The following is a 15563-nucleotide window of genomic DNA, read 5'->3' on the forward strand; positions in this document are numbered from 1 at the left end:
TACGGGAAGGAAAAAAAAAACCCAGTCCATGAATGCGTCCCAATCGCTTGGTGAGTAAAAGTTCAGTTTGCGCAACGTACTTTAAAGTTGTGAACATGCAGCCCAAATCCAAAGTTATTATGTTATGCAGGGCTAAGTCAGACCAATGGTTTCAAGGCTTGCAGCAATGGGCCGGGTCCCACCTTAAGACGTGCTTGGACAGGTCCCTTATGGAGAAGTGCTTGGATGGATCCCATGACGTGATGTGTTAGGGCGGGTCCATATGGAGACGTACTTTGTCGGCTCAGCTGAAAATATTGTGGCCGGGTCATTATAGGGAGGGTGGGAGAGGGGCTGGGCTATGCTGGAAGGGAAGTGTGTGGTTGGTCTATGGTGCGTGGGAGGAAGATGGGTGCGGACAGAGTTTGATTTTTGAATATTATGCTTTTTTTGTCCTCATTCGTAGTTTGGCTTCGAGCCATAATCTTAGTAGTCAAATTTACTGAGAAGGGAAATGGGTGTCAATAGTCAAATTCACTAATCTAGACCCAAGAATACTAAACTACCTAATTACCCCACATTAGAAAGTTACAGGAAGACTCCTGACCTGAGACTAAAAAAAATAACCGTGACCACAGAACTTCTCCCTTTTTCCATCTTCTTTTATATAATTTTCAGGGCTGGTCCTAGATAAAAGGAAAACATACTGACTAGGCACCTTTACCTATTTTCTTCACCCACGTGTCGTTCTGAGTATTTTGTGCTAATCACATATTTTTCGCTTGTAAAAGCTTTGTCCCTTCTATTTACATTTACACAGCTTCTGCAATGCTGTCCTATAAAACATGCAACTCATGAAATATTTTTCTCATTGCACATTCCACATCCCTATGTTGTTGTTTCCCTGACTAAACAATACATATTTGTTTGACAGAGCACAAGCCGGGAAGTAAAGCGCTTAGATTCCATAACTAGATCTCCAGTTTATGCACAATTTGGAGAAGCACTAAATGGTTTGTCTTCAATTCGTGCCTACAAAGCATACGACCGGATGTCCAACATTAATGGAAAATCAATGGACAACAATATTAGATTCACCCTCGCTAACATAAGCTCCAACCGCTGGCTTACAATAAGGTTAGAAACATTAGGAGGCATCATGATTTGGATGACCGCAACTTTTGCTGTCATGGAAAATGGAAGAGCAGAAAACAAGGTGGCATTTGCAGCTACAATGGGTTTGCTTCTTAGTTATTCTCTAAACATCACAAATCTACTGAGTAATGTTCTGAGACAAGCAAGTAGGGCCGAAAATAGTCTAAATTCCGTTGAGCGTGTTGGCACATACATAGATTTACCATCTGAGGCTCCAGCTGTCATTGAGACCAACCGTCCGCCACCTGGATGGCCCTCATTAGGATCGATTAAATTTCAAGATGTTGTGTTACGCTATAGGCCTGAGCTTCCTCCTGTTTTGCATGGACTGTCCTTCACAATCTCGCCATGTCAGAAGGTAGGCATAGTTGGAAGGACCGGTGCAGGGAAATCTAGCATGCTCAATGCTTTATTTCGGCTAGTTGAATTGGAAAAGGGAAAAATCCTGATTGATGATTGTGATACTGGGAAGATAGGGCTGACAGATCTCCGTAAGGTTTTGAGTATTATACCACAATCACCAGTTCTTTTGTCAGGTATGCATTATCCCTATCTAGGTTCTAAACAGTTTAAGTTCCAAGTACACCCTGCTCTCTTACATTTACTTTTTTATTGTTTTCTTCTCTCTTGAGCTGGCATGCTTTAATTCCTTCGTCTGTGCTTCTTAGTAGTCTTCAGGTACTTAATCCATCCTTGTTTCCAAAAAGTTGTTACATTCATGCGTTGGATGCATATAATTCCTCTCCTATAAATGTTCATAGAAAGCCGAAACCTTGATCCCGTTTCTAGAATACTGTTTCTTGATAAAATGGTAGGACATGGAGATTTACGCTCCACTTCTGAATCTCTGATCATTGACTATCTGCTATTCTTGGTAATGTTGCAGCTCTACTCATTTCTTCAGTAACATATATGCTTATGCACTTATTTTTATTTTTTTGAAGCCAATCACTCCTTTTTCTGTCGCAATAAAAAGATATATAGCTTGGTTTTAGTGTTCAACTTATAACTCCATCGGTGAAAGATTCCACTAAAAAACTATCAACAAAAATGACTAGATGTTACTTATATCTGAACAAAGGTATTTCCAGATAGGGCTTTGAGAAATGCATGGATTTTTATTTTTTGTCTTTTATTCTTGCTCCCTCATATTGTTTTAAGAATGCGCATTTATAGCTCCAACGTAATTTAAAAGTTTGTGAAGTTTGAGTTAGTTGAAAAATGTGATTGTACTTTCATACTCAACTTCATTCTATTTGGGTAGAATCACCTAATAAGTTGCTTCCCTTTGTGGTCAACATTGAGGAGTCTGTCATCTACTGCCAAAGTATGGGCCTATTGATTTAACTATTGTTAACTTTCATATGTTTCTTTACTTAGGAATAAGGAATCACATATAACTATATAAGGCATACAGTGTAAGTTTCAAATACAAACTCTAAACTTGCACTAGGTTAGCTATGCCGTGTCCTACATGTATCAAAAATCGAAAGGGTGTCATTGACATAACAGATGTCATTTCGAGTCTATCTCTTTATAGGGAAAGTTTAAAAATCATCAAAATTAGTAAAGCCGAAGTAAGAGGGTACTACTGTGAAGAAATTGAAACCTCGAGCTAGAGGACGTAGTTTTACGATAAAAAGACCTACTTGTCATATAATATCTTTATATGAATATATGGAGACTTTCCCATGGTTAAAAAAACCTAGATGGAAGAAGAAGGATACAAAAATGATATATCATGATATGGATAGTAGTGGACTAGTGGGGGAGTATGGGACAAAAAAGAAATCCACTGTGTCAGAATGTCCATGTTGGACTGTGTCAGTATCTAGGGGGCTAATTTCAATTGTGTTGGGGAGAATAAAATCTCACAAAAATCTGGTTGATTTTTTTCGTAACTATTCTATGTGCTAAGTGGCACTCTCCCAGTAGCCTTTTCTATATGTGGGAGTTCCCCACAACTGTCTGATAGAATGACGTCAAAGTACGTTAGGAGCCTACCACCGATGCTTTTGATCCATGTTTTCTGGCTGATAATATTCTTTCATGGACTTTCTCATACGATGACAGAAAAAAGCATGCTCATTTCTAACACAGATGACTGGCATTAGTGCTGCGCATGCATATTTGTTTTTTTTGAATGTTTTTTTTTTTTTTTGAACAGCTGCACATGCATATTTGTAAAAGCAAGTACGTGGAAAAGAAGGCTGATATGCCTTAGTGTTTTGTTTGTTGGGGTTATCTAACTAATTCGTTTGTTCCTTGCTCCGAAAACACATCCCCCAACCATACATAATTATTGGCTGACCATCGTTTTCTTTGGATAGGTACTGTTCGATTTAATCTTGATCCTTTCAGTGAACACAATGACGCTGACCTTTGGGAGGCTTTAGAGCGTGCTCATCTGAAGGATGTCATCAGAAGGAATGCTTTGGGGCTTGATGCTGAGGTACAAGCTCTTTTTGCTTAATAGTTTCCAATTGTTTTTTCGAACTACTAGCTAAAGAAAAACCAGAGTACTGAAGTGTGCATAGAACAATATTTCTATCTCCTATATATAATCTTCTCTCTTTCGGGACAAATACAAATATTTGCACGACATAACTGTACTGCTATAATATACTATTACGGCTGTTCAGTCCAAGATGATGCCACTTTGGATTGTCACAGCATTCGGATTCTTTCCCATTATTTCCACTCAGCATTATGAAACTTTTGTGTGATTGGAGGCTTTGGAAACTCTGTTACACATATGCAGTCAAGTCAACATGTCAGAGTCTCAGTAAGATCATCACATGTCATTCATATTTTGGTCGAGACTTAGTATGTATGCGGATGGATATAAATCTAGTATAGGACAGACCACTGAATTTTTCAAACTGCCTCATTCAAATGAAGATTTTGGTTGTTTCACGACATAGTTTTTTATCATACAGTTAACAAGAGGCAAAAACCTGCTTGCTTCGACCTCAAGCAGTTCTCATAGCAACTTTTTTTTACACCTAAAAACAATTCGACGCTTGTAATTAAACTGCTTTTTTGTGTATTTCTGGGTGAAGTCTAATATTTGATTACATGGTACTAGCAATGCATGACCTATTCCCAAAGTTTTTTCCATCCAAGAAACAAATTATCGCAAAAAATAGGGAATTGATAGGTGTGCCCTGAAAATTTGATTTTTCTTTGTCTGTGTCAAGGTTTCAGAGGGAGGGGAGAATTTCAGTGTTGGACAGAGGCAACTCTTGAGTCTGGCTCGAGCGTTGTTACGGAGATCAAAGATTCTTGTTCTCGATGAAGCAACAGCAGCTGTTGATGTTAGAACTGACTCGCTTATCCAGAGAACCATTCGAGAAGAATTTAAATATTGCACAATGCTCATCATTGCTCATCGGCTGAATACCATTATAGACAGTGACCGGATTCTGGTGCTTGATGCTGGTCAAGTATGCCCTCACTATAGATCTTTTTGCTTATTCCTATTCCCTACTTTCTGTTCTCACCAATGGATGTCACATTTGGTGAACAAAAAGCCAATAGGAAGCCATTCGAAATCAGTAAACTGCTAACAAATTATAAGCTTAATTAGATTTCCATATATAGTAGTCTGCCATCCCTTATGTGATTCCAATTGAGGAGAGAGATAGACGGTCATAATTGAATTTGAATCCATTTCTCTCAAGATAAATATGAGTCATTGAGATGTCGGTAATATATAGTAGTCTGCCATCCCTTATGTGATTCCAATTGAGGAGAGAGATAGATGGTCGTAATTGAATTTGAATCCATTTCTCTCAAGATAAATATGAGTCATTGGGATGCCTACTGACATCCCATAAACCTTTCTTATGCATTAGTGTTATATGAATGTTGAGACCTACGAAATGAAGGGCTCAAATCGTCAAAACAAGACTGCGGCGGGTCCCATTTCTCCTCACATGAGAGTCAAGTGAGGAGGGGGATCCTGATCTGTCTTTGAGTTTGAGGTTTTTGTTTCTTCGATCTTGAAATGTCAGTAAGAAACCTTCAACATATGTTTTCAGGTCATCGAGTATGAGACCCCGGAGAAACTATTGTTGAACGAAACAAGTGCTTTCTCTAAGATGGTTCAAAGTACAGGTGCTGCAAATGCTGAATATCTACGGAGCTTGGTGATCGGGGAAGGAGGAGAGAACAAGTCTGGGCGACAAGAGAACATTCCTGTAGATGGAAGGAGGTGGTTAGCCTCTTCCCACTGGGCTGCTGCTGCGCAGTATGCTCTTGCCGTTAACCTCACTTCTTCACACATAAATCTTCAACCATGGGAAATGGGGGAGGAGAACAATATGGTAAAGAGAACGAAGGAAGCTGTCGTCACTCTCCAGGAAGTTTTAGAGGGGAAACACGACGAATGCATTGAAAGTACGTTAAACCAGTACCACGTCTCTGGAGAAAGCTGGTGGTCGACTCTCTACAGAGTTGTTGAAGGTACTTAGACTGAACACCTACATGCATATAATCGTCTTCGGGTTTTTTTAATTAAGTCTTTGCGATTCATTCCTAGATCGATGCAAGTTTATGGGCGAGGGAATCAGAGATGAACTTACTTTTCACTCGTAATTTGTTTTACATGGCATTCCTGATATGATCGGGCCCGACAGATTCTGATATGAAAATGGCATTTTCAGGTCTTGCTATGATGAGCAGATTGGCTCAGAATGGGCTTCAATCACTTGAAAATGGGTTTCAAGACAGATCATCGGAGTGGGACCGCGTCGAAATGTAGGGAGAAGATGTTAGTCTTTAATTGATTGTGTAATCTGGAATAATGCTGCCTATCCATGGTGCTTGGAGATCAGTCTGCCAATGATTATGTTCATCATCAAAGTATTAAGAACAGCTTTTTACTAGTCAAACCAGTTTCCAGTTCTAGTTTCTTGTTCTGCTATGATTAATTCTTCCTCATCTTCTCTCTCTTTTTTGCTTCATTTTTATTGGGTAGCCGCAAACTAGTTATCGGATTTTGGAATCCTATAAGTCGAAATCCTAACAACCATTATCTCCAATGATTATTTTGCGACAGGAATTTTCAGCCTTTTGCTCCAAGGGGCCGGAGTACAGGATCAGCAAAACCACCCTCGAAAGGGTGTTAAAATGTTGATCATACAGCCATTTGTAACAAGTAATCCTTCCTGGGTTTTTATTTTTGAACTGAAATCTTTCCTGGGATTTTGCTTGATAACATTTTCTGCATTGTCTGAACCTCATTTGCATCTTTGGTTCGATTTTACGGGTCTAAGAGCCTCCGTAGTGGAATAATAATCAAAAGTTGACACTATCATCTTTTGGTTATTCATTTAAAATATTATTAAGGTTAGCGTAGAGGTCCACAATGGTACAATCGAAATTAAATAACCAAAACTTGCCACATCACCTCTCCAACTTATAAAAAACTAAAAATTGTGACATAGAAATTTTTTTTAAAATAATTTTCAAACTAATAAAAATAGGTTATTAGAAAAAGAAAGAATAAAAACTTTGATTTAAAAAAAAAAGTTTCGGGAAAAAATTTAAAATAAAAACAGTTTTTGAAAATAAAATTAAAAAGAACAGTTTTTGAAAAAAAAAAGTTTTAATAAAAAAGCTGTTTTGAAATAAACTGTTTTTGCAAAAAAAAAAAAAAAAACCACGGCAAAAACAGTTTTGGGAAAAACAGTGTTAAGAAAAAATATATATTTTTTACAAAAAAAAAAACTGTTTTGAAATAAATTAAACAATTTTTGCAAAAAAATAACTACTGTTTTAAAAGTATTTTTCTTAGAAACATGTTGAAAATGAAAGAGAGTTTTTGTGTAATGATGGTATATTTGATTGAGGAAATACGGAGACAGCTAAATTTGGTTATTGACAAAAGATTGCTAGTTTTGATTATCTAAGAGCATCCACAGTGGAATAATCAAAAGTTGCCACATCATCATTTGGTTATCCATTTAAGAAATTATTAAGGTTAGCAATGTAGAGATCCACATTGGTACAATCAAAATTGAATAATCAAAACTTACCACATCTGTCACACCCCAAAATGGTAAGTGACCGGCCGTGAACCATGAGATTAATCCATGGAACACGTAGCCTAATTAGAAAATAAATTAAATGCCAAAGCTTTGAATCACTGAATAAATTTTATTCAAAACAGTATCAGCCAAAAAGGTTCAGACAAAAGCATAGGGCCAAAACATCCCACGAACCAAATAATATCAAGTGATCCACCAATAATAAAAAAGAATTCAATAACCGACAAATGTTTTAAATGCGGAAGCGATTATTAAAATAAAAGGATGAGACACCCTAAGGAGGTCAACAAAAGAAAATCCTCAATATGCCACCAGAATCCTTTCCTAACTCCCCAACTTGCCTGAAAAAGAAGTTGGAATAAATCCGTCACCTGACGAGCTCAGTGAATGGCAAAGCATGTATATTAGAATAAAGTTTTAAAACATGGATCAAAATAATTTACCATGTCAATATAAATTTGGCATACAGGTGAACAACAAAATAATCAATTAATCCAATTAACGATTCATCTGAAATAAGTCTCAATGGTGATCACAATACAACCTCCAACAACAATGGGGAACCACAACCAAAATCAATAGTACCAAGTGCCAATGAATAAATATTTCATAATTGGATCCAATATCAAATCTTAGAGTCACCACGAGTAGGCAGCCCGTGGAACTTTTCCCAAAGAACGATCCGGTCAATAACAACCGTTGAGCATTAGGGTCACCGGCCTAATCCAGTTTCTTCCCTAATGGCCAGAGTCACCCGCACACAGAGGATTAATTTCCCTGGACTTCCAAAATATGTTCCCATCGATATCCACAAAGTTCTCATCAAAAGATTATTCGAACAACAAATGGTTTCACCGATACCGTAAGGCAATTTAATATAATCAAATATAAACAAATATGTGTTTCCAATTTTAATAGTAAATTTTCCAAAACAACAATTTAAGGGACGCAGGGATGTTCGAAAGTACGTAACATGCTTAACCACTCACCTGGGTCCAAAGCTAAAGCAATCGAACAACGCAAAACGAGCCTAACCTGAATACAAAATCATATAGAAATATAATTATCAGTAACATGAGTCAACATATCAATAGCAATGAAAGACCACCTGAGAGATTATTTAACTAACCTAGTCTAATTACCCAAATCACTAGACAATTAACAACCCAAAACCCTAATTTACTATGCCTACAACAGCCACCAAAATCCATCCACGGAAACTCCATGGGTTTCTTTGCTTTCCAAGAACAATACCATGACACCACCTGTTACCCCTTTAAAATACTCACCTTTGTTCACCATTAAATCATGTCTAAAGAACATATACTCATATCAGTCTAAAACCAATATTTATTCCGAAATCAATATTGCAATTGGTAGTAAACTAAGAACTCTCCCCAATACTTTAAACAATGATGAGTACCCAATATTATAGATATTTGGTGCGACTAGTCTCATTTTATGTTGTTTTAACTGGCATTTATCTAGCTTTTATTTGATACTGTACGTAAAGTAGGTTTTTGTGTATTTCAGGTAATTCGTATAAATAAGGCGTATTTGAACACCATAGACATGCCTCAAGGGAGTCCGAGCTTTCAAGACCAAGTGGCGAAGTGCCACCGTTTTCTAATGAGCAAGATACGAAGCATCGGGTGAAGTTCGGAAGCGTCGAGTGCCAAGTTTGGAAGCTAGAGGCCATTTCTGCAGTTAACAAGGCTGTATCCATACAACCATTTTGATTGTATTGATACAGTGGCCTTATCTTTTGGACAGCTTCCAGTGTATCCATACACCGTTTTGGTTGTATCCATACAGCTCTTCTATGGAGCATTTCCAACACAGGCTTAACATCTCGGTATCCATACAACCGTTTTGGTTGTATGGATACAGATTGCTTACTGACAGCTTTTCACAGTTTTTCAACCTTCCATATTTGAAAACTTGCTACTTGTAGTAACCTTTTAAGATATTTTGAGAGAGGAAGTTGGTTTTTGTATAAATATCCCTCTCCTCTCTCCTAGGAAAGAGTAGTTAGCTTAGGATAGTCTTTTTCCATTGTTATTGCTCAAGTTTTCAAGCTTATTTTCCTTAGAACTCAAGTAAGTATTTGGTTTCATTTAATTTGTCGTGTATTAATGTTATAGCTACGGACTAGATTCTTCTTTAAATCAAGTTTATTTCCGTTTTTATCGGTTAATCATGTTTTCCAATTCTAGCATATTTTCTAGTCTTTTCCTTATGTGTGAGTAGTTGATTAGGCTTGGCACCGGGGTGATTAATGCTTCATGACTTAAGTTAATCTTGTTTTTCTCAATCTTAGAACTTGAGGTTTGGTTTGTAAATGTGTGTGGTTCACCTTTTATATAACAAAACTTGTCGATGTTAACCTCCGGTGATCATATGCTCGCTCATATGGTCCCGTGAGCTATGTCTCGACTCGTGTTTGCCAGAAGAACCAAAAAACTTGCTCGCTTTCCATACCATGCTTCTAGTTCTTGACCTTGATATTTAGTTTGAATGCAAGTCTTGGCATTGTTAATCTCCGGTGATCATGTACTCGCTCACATGGTTTCGGGAGCTATGTAACGCCTTGTGTTAAGCTTGTTGTTCAAACTCTACATCAAGTCTAACCATTTTCATAGCTAAATCTTCCGGTTGATAGCCTATGCCGTGCGATTCAACCGTATTTTCGTTGAGAATTGTTAGATAGCTTAAGTTACGGGCGTTAGAAACTCCATTGCCTTGCCGCCTTTAATTCTTAGTCCGAACTCGTTTTTTAGTCTTTTTCATAAGGGTATTTCTCACCTTTCAAAGGAAAACTAAAAGTTGGCCGCCTAAACGCCACAAACCCTTACATCTAATCCAAACAAGCTATATTCGAACTCCCTGTGGATAGACTCGGACTTCCTCACTATACTATGCAAATCTTTAGCTGTAATCCGGTTAATAAATAATTGAATTTGACGGCCGTTTGGTAAACTTCAACGACTACCGATTTTGGAACAATCAAACAACTTCAAAATCCCACGCACAACACTAGATCGCCACGTGCCACCACAAAGCCACGTAGAGTACTCTCCAACCCAAGTTTTCCATGACCGAGCCGACCAACGGAAAAGAAAGAAACAAATTACGACTTTAGCAATTACCTTTGAAGATCTCCTTAGATTCAACTGTGGGGCTCTTTCTTTTCTTTTCTTTTTCCTCAGAACGTTAGCTCCAATGTAGAACCCTACTCAACGTATAACATATAGCTTTAAGTGATACTCTTAAAACCACCCACTACTCACGCTGCACCCTAAATTATAGCTAACTAATTAATTAGAGTTTAGGTAAGTAACTAGCAAAAATACATCTACTAATGATCAGATTCAATCTAATAAGAACTAACAGAATTACCATCAAGTACCACTGTTTTACCTAAAATCAATCTCATACTCCAAATATTACAATCATGACAACAATACCCATAGCGCTCGCAAAATAATTATTTGGAACCCAACCATAACACACATATAATAAATGGCTACGTCGTTAATTAAATAAATAAATAAAAGTTAGGCCGTAACAACATCACCTTTTTAACTTATAAAAATTTAGAAATTTTGACATAGAAAATAATTTTTTAAAAATAGTTTTCAAACTAATAAAAATAGGTTATTAGAAAAAGAGAAATTTTTTTTTTTAAACTTTGATTAAAAAAAACAGTTTTCAGGAAAAAGTTAAAAAAAACAGTTTTTGAATAGATAATGTTTTTTTTTTCAAAAGAATAGTTTTTTAAAAAAATGTTTCAATAAAAAAATGTTTTGAAATAAAACTATTTCAAAAAAATTTAGGAATAACAGTTTTAATAAAAAAAAACGTGTAAAAAAACTGTTTTTAAAGTATTTTTGTTATAAACATGTTGAAAATGGAAGAAAGAAAGTTTTTATGTAATGATGGTGTACTTGATTGAGGAAATGTAACGCCCCGATTTTTCGGGAGCAAAATAAAATAATTCTTTAGAAAAATTTTGCTAAATAAATACAATTTTTCAAAATAAAGTTTAGCTATTACAGTCACAAAATAAATTTACTGATTCAAAATATATTAACTTCAGATCTGACTCTAGGCTTGATACAAATCCGAAGCATACTCGATCTTCGTTCCTGATATTCTTTCTGTGTCGAACTGCACCATCTTTAAATATTCTCCATTGAATTCTGCGCCCTCTGGCAAATTGATCGCCGAAGCAAACGATTTGCCAGGATACAGACGTATCCGTGAGTAATAAATCACCCAGTAGATACAGACGTATCCGTGAGTAATAAATCACCCAGTAGAATAATCCAACCAAATCACCCCTCCTACTATACAACTAGCAGGTAACAAGATAATATTGAATCGAAGTAGTCAAACAAATATTTTTCACATAAGCCAGTTCATTACTATCCATTAACTTATCGTGTGATTTAAGATCTCATCCGCGAGATCTTTTCTCCCCAAACGCTAGCCATGCTCGGTCCTATGAGATCACTTCTCTTTACTGTCGCAGATACACCTAAGTTATATACCGAGTGTGCACCCCAATAACTACAATAAGGGAAAAGCTTATCATGCCTAAATCGCAATTGGGGTTCGCCTATCTTATATACCGCTTCACAAATTATTTCACAATCATCACTGGACTCCCGCCAGTTTCAATCTCATCACAAATTTCATCACATCTCAAAATCACGCCTACAGGCAATCTAAAAATAAAAATTTTCAATTCATCCATTACCTAGCATCGTTTAGGTGAATTCTATTCGCATACCACCCCATGTTTCTAGGGTCCAATCTAGCATTCAAATCAATTAGTGATGCAACATACAATTAATCAAATAATAAACAAAACAATTAGTAAGCAATGCAATCACGCAACTTTTTATGAATGGGCCGTTGCCCTTAATCTCGTATGGCCAAGATGATAATGAGTAAGAACTTTTTAAAAGAATTTAAAAAAAATATTTTTTTCTAGACTCTCATTAATTATTTCTAAGTAATTAGATTGATTAAAAACTAATTAAATACCTTAATTAGGTAAAAATATTAGAATAATTAACATGACTTTAATAAGAGTTCTAAAGGTCTTATGCAACCAGTTGAGTGTCAAAAGTTGGGTTCGGAGGGTCGCGAAATTATTTTACATGAAGACGTTAAATAAAGTGGCCGAAAGTGAAGTAAATAGATAATAAATAATTTTATAATTAAAATATGTTGAGGTTAACAAGGTTTCATCTTTAGAATGTAAGAAGTCTAAATAAAATTACTCGGGCATTAATAATATGGTTTATAAGGTCGTAAGATAATTTTGATTGGAAACACTAATAAAATAACAATAAATAGTAAATTAAACAAAAAAATATTAAATTAACAAGATATCATCTTTGAGATGCAAGGAGTTTAGAAAAAAATAATTTGGGTGTTAAAACGTTGTTTGGAAGGTCGCAAAAAATTTTCGTTTGTAAACTTTGAAAAATAACTAATAAATAATTTAATAAATAAGTAATTAAATAAAAAATATATGACCTTAACAAGTTATGATCTTTGAGGTATGAAAAATCTAAAAAAAATAGTTCGGGTGTCAAAAATGGTGTTCGAAAGGTCGCAAAACACATTCGAACCAAAACTGCCCAAACCGCAAGGTTTGACTTAGTCAACCTTGCGTTTAGACCTTCTGCCACAAGGTTGGACGCTGGGTTCGATTTTTTCATCTTTTTGCTATGGTTTTGATGCATGGGTCCGTTCAGGGTATAGGGTTAAGCATATAAACACTTAATATACTTAGAGAAGTGTTTGGATGGAATTATAATACCTCGATTGGATTGAATTGAATCAAAAACGAAACTTGAATTTTTGGAGACGGTGACTTCGATTTCTTCGATCGGGAGACCTTGGATCCGAATTGGATGATGCTTGGGGTTGGAAAAAAAGTTTGGAACTGTCAATTTGGGTTTCGGTTGGTTTTTGGACACAAACTCACTTTTCTCTCTCTCACTTTCTCTTTCTAAAACTCCATGGATTGGAGCTTGATTTTTTCCGATTTTTCTTTCTCTTCTGGACTGATGGGGCGTGGGGAGTATCGTGGTATGCCCTAGGGTCGGAGTGGTGGGATATTTATAGGAGAATTTTGAAGAGGGTGATAACATTGAATTAATAAAAAATTTATCTCTTTGGGCTTTGAGATGGACGAGATAAGGATGAATATATGGTCAGGGAGGAAGTAGAAACTGAGTAGGAGAGGGAGAGATGAAAGAAATTTGTATGTATGCATGCATGCAATTTGTAAATAAAAATAAGATAAATAGGATAAGATAATTATATTTGTATATCTATATAATAAAACACAAAGGTGTGGGCCTCCACACAAGACAAGTTGATCCAAAGGTTGAAATTGATTTGATCTAATGGTCGATGTGTGCTCTCTAACTCTCTTAAGAAAGTATCCACACTCTTACAAATATATTACAAAAATACCATCAAGTTGAGACGCTATCAAGATTCAAAGGGTAATTCCAATTTCAATTGGGATGGGTAGTGCTGTAGGCACGGACAAGTACTAGTATTTATTAAGGAAGGAATTTTTTTATTATTACGAATAATATATATATATATATATATATATATATATTAACGATATTATTAATGGTAAAAATACGGGTCGGTCATTACAGGAAATGTGAAGACAATTAAATTTGATTATTGGCAAAAATTTGATAGTTTTGATTATCCAAAGGCCAAAATTTGATGAGTTGCTAAGATGTTTTTAGGTTTTGGTTATTCCAATGTGAGCTCTTTTTGAGCAAATGTTGCTAACCTTATAAATGTTTTTGTTTTGATTATACCACTGTGGATGCTCTAATTAGATCTGGGCAACAGACACGAGACACGATAACACGACACGAACCGGACACGAAGTTAGCAGGTTAAGATTGAACATTTTTGACATGAAACACGAAAATGACACGACTCGAGAACACGAATTCTAAATGGGTTGGGTTCGGGTTGAACACGCGAGACACGAAATTGACACGATTAACACGGTTACTAATCTGTGTCACCCATTAACACAAACGTATATACATAATATATGGTATATCTGTAATTCTATATAGAGTTGGGCAACAGGCACGATAACACGACACGAACCGGACACGAAATTAACGGGTTAGGGTTAAGCATTTCTGACACGAAACACGAAAATGACACGACTCGAGAAACACGAATTCTAAATGGGTTGGGTTTGGGTTGGGTGATTTGTGACACGAACCCAACTAACACGACCCGAACACGACCTGTTACCCAGGTCTAGCTCTAATGGCCAAAATTTGATGAGTTGCTGAGATGTTACTAAGTTTGATTATTCCAATATGAGCTCTTTTTCGAACAAATGTTGCTTACCTTAGCAAGAGCATCCATAATGGAATAGCCAAAAACTTAGAGTTGCTAAAGTTAGCAATGTTTTTTCAAAAAAATGCTCACAGTGGCATAACCAAACTTAACAACCTTTTGCCAATAACCAAACTCTCTCTCTCTCTCTCTCTCTCTCTCTCTCATATTTTTAAAAAAAAGTGTTTTTTTTTTTTGCAAAAATAGTAAACTTGTTTTTATTAAATTTTTTTTTTTAAAAACTTTCTTTTCCAAAGTATTTTTTTCAAAAACTGTTTTTTTAAAACTTTTTCCGAAAAGTGTTTTTTTCAATATTTTCAAAAAATTATTTTCTATTTCTAATAACCTGTTTTTATTAGTTTGAAAACTATTTTAAAAAAATTTGTTCTATATGGTGACAATTGTTAGATTTTTATAGTTTGAAAATGTGATGTGGCAAGTTTTAATTATTCAATTTTGATTATGCCGTTGTGGACATCTACATTGTTAACCTTAATAACCTCTTAAATGGATAACCAAAAAATGATGTGATAACTTTTGATTATTCCACTGTGAATGCTCTAACAAGTAATATTTGTAATGCTAAAATGTTCTCTTCCGTAGCTTGGTTTTATTTTTCTTTTAATATTCCAATTTCCAACCATACTTGAGGATTTCATCATGAATCAAGACTTGGATAATTCTTTTGAAGAACCTAATTTAACAAAGTTTCTGCTAAATCATATCTTAGTCAGAGTAGAATTGAAAGAAAAAATAAATCCAAAAACCTCCAATCTTACAAATGATTAGGAGAATAGAGTTGAATTAAACAAAATTTGTATTTTCTAGGTATCTTTGTCTTTATTTAAAAAACTATGAGTTTCTATCATAATTTTTGAACTTTTCCGATTCCTCTCGTTGAAACGAATCAATACAAAAAGTTTGACAAACTAAAAAATGCGAAAGAACATCGGCCGGGACTTCGAT

General features: G+C 35.6%; 1 protein-coding gene across 8 annotated transcripts in view; it reads left to right on the forward strand.

Annotated features, from left to right (window-relative positions):
* The window catches only part of LOC131313177 (ABC transporter C family member 12-like), a 30034-nt gene extending 23956 nt beyond the window's left edge, over nt 1–6078 (forward strand). For 7 of the 8 annotated variants that reach the window (XM_058341333.1, XM_058341336.1, XM_058341337.1 and 4 more), the window contains 5 exons: nt 914–1670; nt 3465–3586; nt 4335–4580; nt 5178–5601; nt 5802–6078. In XM_058341333.1, the coding sequence (XP_058197316.1) occupies nt 914–1670; nt 3465–3586; nt 4335–4580; nt 5178–5601; nt 5802–5899 (1647 nt within the window). In that variant the 3' untranslated portion in view covers nt 5900–6078. The remainder of the gene's footprint in view (nt 1–913; nt 1671–3464; nt 3587–4334; nt 4581–5177; nt 5602–5801) is intronic. The other variant, XM_058341340.1, reaches the window with a different exon arrangement.
* Nucleotides 6079–15563: the final 9485 nt, after the last annotated feature.

This window comes from Rhododendron vialii, chromosome 13a, assembly GCF_030253575.1.
Source record: "Rhododendron vialii isolate Sample 1 chromosome 13a, ASM3025357v1".
Taxonomy (NCBI): Eukaryota; Viridiplantae; Streptophyta; class Magnoliopsida; order Ericales; family Ericaceae; genus Rhododendron; species Rhododendron vialii.